General features: G+C 36.0%; 1 protein-coding gene across 1 annotated transcript; it reads left to right on the top strand.

Annotated features, from left to right (window-relative positions):
- The first annotated feature begins 1,919 nt into the window (after positions 1-1,919).
- Positions 1,920-7,907, top strand: LOC120530525 (olfactory receptor class A-like protein 4). Its single transcript, XM_039754950.1, has 2 exons — positions 1,920-2,239; positions 6,984-7,907. Exons 1-2 carry the CDS (start codon positions 2,153-2,155, stop codon positions 7,860-7,862), a joined length of 966 nt encoding a protein of 321 aa, XP_039610884.1. The 5' UTR covers positions 1,920-2,152; the 3' UTR covers positions 7,863-7,907.
- Positions 7,908-8,493: the final 586 nt, after the last annotated feature.

Genomic DNA, 8,493 nt, shown 5'->3' with positions numbered 1-8,493 from the left:
ATGTTGGGTCAGTAACATGAAAAGAGGAGATGACAACAGACATATTGAATTAATTAGGAAGGAAATCTGTCCTGGGCACTAGTCTGGACTCTCTGGTGGCAGTAGCAGTGAGCAGAATGTTAATAAAGCTGACTTTGGTCAACCATAGTACTTTCAGCACAAGGCAAGGCTAATTCAGCCGGGGTCATCTGGAATGTGCTGTCAGAAGTCTTATTTGCTAGCTGTCATTAGATATTACAAAATAGTCAATTTTGTTTTAATATGTTAGTCTTTTTAATTTATGGTCAGTATTTATTTAGGGTTGTGTAGTCATAAGTCTTGCTACCTCATGGATGCAGCATCTCAGAAAGGGCTTTAAGTTTAATGGCTCTTCATGTGGGGGTTTGCATGTTCTGATAATTTTGTGTGGGTTTTCCTTCTGGCATCTCTAAAGATTTACAGGTTTGGTAAATTTTGATTTCAAATTGGCCTTTTATGAGTGTGGACGTACAGTGGGTACGGAAAGTATTCAGACCCCCTTCAATTTTTCACTCTTTGTTATATTGCAGCCATTTGCTAAAATCATTTAAATTAATTTTTTCCCTCATTAATGTACACACAGCACCCCATATTGACAGACAAAAAAAATAATTCTTGAAATTGTTGCAGATTTATTAAAAAGAAAAACTGAAATATCAAATGGTCCTAAATATTCAGACCCTTTGCTCAGTATTTAGTAGAAGCACCCTTTTGAGCTAATACAGCCATGAGTCTTCTTGGGAAAGATGCAACAAGTTTTTCACACCTGGATTTGGGGATCCTCTGCCATTCCTCCTTGCAGATCCTCTCCAGTTCTGTCAGGTTGGATGGTAAACGTTGGTGGACAGCCATTTTTAGGTCTCTCCAGAGATGCTCAATTGGGTTTAAGTCAGGGCTCTGGCTGGGCCATTCAAGAACAGTCACAGAGTGAAGCCACTCCTTCATTATTTTAGCTGTGTGCTTAGGGTCATTGTCTTGTTGGAAGATAAACCTTTGGCCCAGTCTGAGGTCCTTAGCACTCTGGAGAAGGTTTTTGTCCAGGATATCCCTGTACTTGGCCGCATTCATCTTTCCCTCGATTGCAACCGGTCGTCCTGTCCCTGCAGCTGAAAAACACCCCCACAGCATGATGCTGCCACCGCTATGGTTCACTGTGGGGACTGTATTGGACAAGTGATGAGCAGTGCCTGTTTGTCTCCACACATACCGCTTAGAATTAAGGCCAAAAAGTTCTATCTTGGTCTCATCAGACCAGAGAATCTTATTTCTCACCATCTCAGAGTCCTTCGGGTGTTTTTTTAGGAAACTCCAAGATAGAAGTAGCAAAAGTAGTAGAAGATAGAAGTAGCACAATATTGAAAGTTGCTCTGTACATTGTACTGTACTAGACAAGGGAATAGTACAGATAATCAAGTTAGTGCTTATGACTTGGATCCATTCTTTTGTTTTTCTCTTCATACAGTGTGGCTCAAGTGGAGACAGCTCTGAAAGTACGTACCATTTGAATGAGATATGTTGTATTCACTTTCAAAAGAACCCTATTTCTGTGATTTCTCCTTAATATTTAATCATGTTTCTATTCTTGTGATACAGGTCCACTTTGTTATAGAAAGCTTGTAATCATTTGTGGAAAAAAGCACAAATGCCCCCTGTCCCGCTTATTGGTTGCAGCACAATAAATGACAAATACGAGTATCTGAAGTCTAATAGGACACATTTCTTAGTAAAATGTAAAGTTAATTCTCAGAGCTGGCACGTATCTTAGAAATGAATTATGAAGCTTTGGTTACCCAGCAACTGATTTTGGAAGCAGTGGACTATGCAGGCAGTATTAGTCAGCAGTGGTGGGCAATATAACACAAGTAGATTGTTGATAAACCTGGTTCAACCATTATCCAGAAGCCAAATTTAAAATCTGACTGGTAATATGTGCAATGTGAGGCACAAGTAGTCAGCAAATGCCTTCATTGATAACAAAGTATACCAGGATTATTACTACACATACTTGCTACCTAGTCTTCTTTTACTGAGCGATTAAATTTGAGGGGTGATTATTTCACCAGCTACCTGTCTCCTTCATCTTTGCTAACTGTGGTTTAGTGGTTAAGTGCTCAGAACCTCCCACAATCTAAGAATGCCTGAAGTTCTACCAGTACAGGCTACATTGTTTGGAGTGCTTGTCTTTTCTGGAATACTGGGGAATATCCTAGTCATCTTCACGGTAAGGTATACCAAAACTTCTAGTTTCTTAGGAGATCGTTGTGCATTTGGACTTTGTTTAAATTTTTCTTTCTCTGTTTCAATTTCTTTACTTTGTCTGGGTGTCTTACAACCATATGAGTTCCTGTTTGTTACATTGTATGCTGTCATTTGGCACATTATCTACAATGAGTTTTTGTTTCATGGTTTACTTTTCTGTATGAGTGCTGCTGTTAAATTATTGAGACTGATCGAAAACATCCAAAGAGACATCACTGAAGTAATCGCTTGCCTCACATAAGACAATTTTCAAGAATGATTTCAGCAGTGGAAGAAATGAAATGTAATAATGTATAATCATTTTTACAATAACATTCTCTTTTAATATTAGCCTCATCAATTTCATGGTGGACCCCCATATGTCCCTCTATGTATTCTCTCATTGATTTACAAATACAGTATTGTATCTTTCATAATGTGCAATTATGTTTTATAAACTCAACCAGATATACTTTCCATGGTCTATATGGGAGTACATTTGGTCATATCAGTGTTAAAGATAATGAAGTAAAGAGTAAAGTACACATAGGTGTTACTGAATACATTAAAATCCTTTAAATAAATAAAACCCCTGACTCATATGTAGATCACTTTTCTTAATCAATGTGGTAATTTTTTTGTATTATAGTGAAGTATTGACTCTTTTATTGATATTTGACAGTGAAGAAGGTGTAAAGCCAACAGATTAAACTTTAGAATTTTGTGAAATTTCTCAGCAGGTGCACAGGGAAGCAATAAGAGAATCTTACACATCTAGACTGGGACAATTACTCAGTTACTAATAGGGAAGAGCTGTAAACACATGTGTCCGGCTGCAACAGGAAGACCCCACATACTTCAATTGCAAAGCTCAACAGACCTTCCAGCTCAAGAGCATGGTCCTGAAATTTTGCTAGTTGAACAAGATGAGCCTAGCAAAGTTATATTTTCATCCATCCATCCATCCATTTTCTAAAAAACACAAAAATGAAAGAGATTAAATTTGAAAACTCAGTAAAAAGCAAAAAGGTTATCTGAAATAATATAAAATAGTAAATCAAAATGCTGTTGGTCTCCAACCAAAATATTAACTGGCATTACAGCTCACCAAAAACAAAGAAAATCAATTCCTATTCAGGCTAAGTAAACACAGATTGATCAATAGTCCTTTCACTAATGAACTAACTCAACAGCAAAGGAACAAAACATCTGCACTTTAATCAGGGAACGCTAGAAACAGAAATTCACCAAAAAATTAGAAAAATGTACTTCCCAATATTTACAAATTACAAGAGAACCACTAAAATACTGTATATATCAAATCAATTAACAACTCCGTATGGACACTTGCTCTGATATGTAAATGCCATGTTTTATTGGAGGGGACCTTGTTTTTGCCATCTTTGATAGCTAACAAGATTAACATGGTTCTCATGCCAATAAAGCCTTTATCATCTGGTAACATAGAATATGATTCCATAATATATATAGTGTATTTCCTTGAAACAATGTTGACTATAATATCATTTAGCAAAGAACGCAGTCTTTTGTTACATAATTATGTGTAATGTATGTATTATTTTCCAAAAATTAGTAATTAAACTTAGACTGATATTAAAATCATATTATTGCTATAAAATTAATGGGTAAAAGATTTATTCCATAACAGGGTATGAGCTGTAAGGAATCTTCTTAAGAAAATGGAGATAGATATGTTTACACTCATGAACAGAGTTTGTAGGATGGATGCCAGCTGTTATTTTAAAACAAGTCTTTTAATGATAGTAAGGCACATGGGAAAGATAGGGAACAGCAATTTTGCATAAATGTTATAAAACAATCCTTTATACACAACACAGTAGGTAAAAGGAATGTTACACCCAGAAATGTAGTTGGAAGTAATACCTTACTGACTTTAACATCTTGACTGAACATTATTGTGGATACATTAGATATTACAAATCTCATAATATTCTTTCGATTTAAAATAACATGTTTAAATTTTAACCATCCATCTATTTTCTAACCCACTTTTTGAGTTTAGGTCATGGAGGCCAGAGCCTATGCCAGCAAAATACTTGCTTTATTACAGCTTTACAGTAAACAGTTAGCAGTTAACCGAATAGACATAAATTATAGTCATCAGCAAACCAATCAGTGTACAAAACACCATACAAAGCGTACTCAATGAGTAGATGGAAATAACATGTTTTCTGTCTTGATAAAATCAAAGAAAAAAAATCTGTTGCTTTAAGTCTGAGTTTTATACTACTTGCCAGAAGACAGTGTGGCAAAAATTGTGTATTAAGAGTGATCGTTTGGTTCTGGATTATCTTGCCTATCTTCTTAAGGCATCTTTCTGTAAAAATGTTCTTAATTGCCGGAAATCATGTTCCAAAAATGTTCTCAAGAAAATTATGTAATTACTACAAAAGACGCAAATTCAGAATAGAAGACAGTAACCTTTCTGCTCCATACCTATAGAAGTTGCTAAATACTGTAGTTATGAAGACATACTGAATTTTCTTATTTAACTGATTAGGACAAAACTTAAGGATGGCACAATCTCTAATTATTGTCACTATGAAGCTGAACCTAGTCAGCTGACTAGTAAGGAGCATGCCTAGATATCTGAAACTATTGAACATCTATAAAATATCTTCACTTATAACTCTTCTCAGCATCTAGTCTTGTTGTTTTGTAGTTGTTAAGGAATGAAGTACTGTCATGGCCCCAAACTGCCTAGTCTTCAAACCATAGCTGAATACGAATAGGACCTGCTTAGTAATGTTATCTGCAGATTTGAAGTTGGAATTAAAACACAGTCATGTCTAACCACCCAGTAATGGATAAACAGTGAGAAAACCAGTCCTGTGCAAACAATCCCTGAGGGCTTCTTTTTCACTGTCAGTATGGTGGAGATATTGCTTGTGGTTTTCCCATATAATGCCCTGCCAGTCAGCAAATACAACTGTGAGAGTATCAAGATTTTACCTTTCTATCTATACTTGCAATGAAGGTTGGTAAGTTTGCAGTATATATTATTATTTAAATATACAATTGGTAGTATTGTTGTACCTGCTGGCAATAAGCCCATTTCAATTTACGAATGAATATGCATCATCTTAACTATATATATATATATATATATATATATATATATATATATATATATATATACAGTATATATATATATACAGTATATATATATATATATATATATATATATATACTATGAGGCAGCTAGTAAATAAAGTATCAAGTGTTAAGTTGTGACCTTCATCTGCCATGTAAAAATACAAGAAATATTTTAGGCATTAACTTATAGTGCATATAAGTTCTTTTTTCTTCAAAACTGTACTCGATAATTATTGGTGAGTTCCAAGAAGTCAGAAAATTGTGCAAGTAATCTTCATAGATTATTGCAGATTTGGAAGGGCTAGATGTGGTAACTGTTTTTGAACAATTGTTTTGAAATGGAACCTCACATTTATCTTCTTAAGAAATACATGGAAATACCATCTCTAATTATTTAAGTATGTCATATGAAATAAAATGACTGATCTGGTTTAAGGTTGTTATAAAAGACACACTGTAAGCCATCAGTGTCACAAGATAATTGGTTGTCATACTGCTTTTCTGTTTATTGTTATTTCATCGAGATCTAAGCGTGTCATTTATAATGGTGTCTTTTTCAAGCATTAAGTAGTTGCTGAAAAGAAAGCAAAGAGATGAATTAGGAAGAATTGAAAATAAATTAAGAAATGAAAACAAAATTAGACTGATCCTAGCTATGAGAGCTGCTTAATCCAAATAGAATATATTTGCAAGAGGAATCAATACAGGTAATATTTGAATGTATATATTGCAATACAACAAAACATGCTGGTCAGACTACAAAGGAGATGAAAAATAAAGTAGAGGGTGAGAGATGAGAAAATCACTTTTTAAAGTACAGCTTTGGAAAAGGAGGAATCCACCAAAGTGATATGTTTACATTGCAATTAAAGTGCTTCAGAATTACTAAAATCTCATCTCCAAAAGGTATTTTCCACATAAACAGTATAGATAAATGCCCAGTTTTTAGAAATGAGTCAAATGAGCAGCAGTACCTCAAAGATATTACTTTTAAAGAAACAAGAAAGTGGGGTAGTTTGACCGTTTAAGGTGTAGCATTCTGGGACAATAGTGAACACTAACAGGAACGCTGTATTAAAATGTTATTTACTATGGAAACCGTTTTTTTTTTTTTTAATAAATTGTAATCTGTGAATACTTGCTCCTGAGAATTGTCAAGTAAGTTGCTGCAATATTTAACTGGAAGGTACTAAAAGAATGACAAAAACCTTCTGCCTCCGAAAAAGAAAGTTAAGATCAGGCTCACAGATGGCAGAAAAGGTTTTCAACTATGCTGATATGGAAGATTCACATATCAACTCACTGTCAAGGAGCAAAAGAGCAAAGAGCATAGAAGACATTGCCAGGGTTTTTGCTTAGAGAAGAGGTTATGTTACTTCTTGTTTTCCAAGTACAAAGACTTGCATCTTTGTGCTAGTGATTTGCAACGTTTTGAAAAGGCTGACCCCATGAAAACAGTGGTAAAAATTAAAAAAGAAGAATTGTCTGATTGAATGAAATTACTAAGCATGTTAAAGATCAGGCTATTTAGTTTTTGCATTGGAGGATCAGGTTTTTGTAAAACTGCTGATGTCTCTGTCTTTCATCAGGTATTCGGCTCAGTGCATGGGGCACATTCACAACAGCATCTCGCACCATCTGACATCATCCTGATGAATCTTTCCTTTGCCAATTTGCTCACATCAGTTTTTCGAACTGTGCCCATCTTCATCTCTGACTTTGGTGTGGAGATCTATCTGTCCAACAGCTGGTGCAAAATATTCATGTTCTGTTGGGTGTGGTGGCGCTCTGTTGGTGTCTGGGTCACCTTCACACTCAGTCTCTACCAATATCTCACAATTCGACGGAAATTTCAGATATCAGGAACATTGGCGAAGTTGGCAGAACGCCGCCGTGTCTTGCTCTCTCTCTTAGTGGTGTGGGTACTGAACTTTCTGTACTCTGTTCCTGCCTTGTTTTACTCAACCCACATCACAGGTAACAATACTGCTGAGCTTATGGTCATCAGCTGTAATACACGGCCTTTGCTGGGCTGCATCTGGGATTTCCCTATAGAGAAACATGGCATCATCTTTGCCACAACATCTTTGGCTATTCATGAAGTCACACCCACTGTGCTCATGGTAGCCACCAACCTTTCAACGCTCTGTGTGCTGAAAAAATACATGCAGTCTGTGGCAGAGAGTGGACTTACTACACATATGCACTCGGAGAGAAATGCCAGCAAACTGATTGTAATGCTTGTCACATTTTTTCTGCTTTGTTGGGGCACTCAGATTTTGGCTGTGTCCTATTATAACTACAATGGAGGATCTCAAGCTGAAATACTACTAATGCTTGCTCAGTTTTCAGCAACCATTTTTGTTGGGTTCAGCCCCCTAGTTGTCATGCTTGGACATAGTAAGATGCGAAATCAAGTTAAAAAGTTTTTCTGCCACAGCTGCTTTCGTGCTTCTGCTGGGAAGTGAGATTTTTAAACAGTTCACTAGCAGTTACAGGGAAACCTGCAGAACAATGCCACAATACCAACCTGTTATCCATACTTTGACTGTTATGTGATTTATCATTTATTTATTAGTAAAGTGACCACATTTTGTCCTTTACTTCTAGAGCCAATGTACAGTTGCGTTCATCAAGAAGCTTGGATTATAATGGACTTTCACATTCTGACAGATAGAATGCTTGTTTCCTAGCAATCGTATATAGGGTGGTCCAGATCTAATTATACAATTTTCATTACGCTATAACTTATTAAGTTTATTACATAGAAAATCACCCGAAAAATCCCGGGCCATCGAGAAGTGTGCGAACTGACGACATGAAGAATCGTCTTCGCGCCGAACTGGAATCGTCCCCGCATAAATCAAAGTCATCCAGACGATCTGGATCTGCATATTTAGATCTGGACCACCCTGTATTTTTGGTTCTTTCTTGATGTAAATAAAGTTTTGCAATCTTTCATTGTGTTGTCTGTTTGCTGCTACCATGAAAATATTTATTAAGAATATATTATAAGAAGATTTCTGCACCAAGTTTGACATGGACGCAAACTGCTGGCGGTACGCTCCCGCAGTACAAACAGGCACGCTAAATCCTCTT

This window comes from Polypterus senegalus, chromosome 6 (genome assembly GCF_016835505.1).
Source record: "Polypterus senegalus isolate Bchr_013 chromosome 6, ASM1683550v1, whole genome shotgun sequence".
NCBI lineage: Eukaryota > Metazoa > Chordata > Cladistia > Polypteriformes > Polypteridae > Polypterus > Polypterus senegalus.
This window is presented reverse-complemented; position numbering and strand designations above follow the sequence as displayed.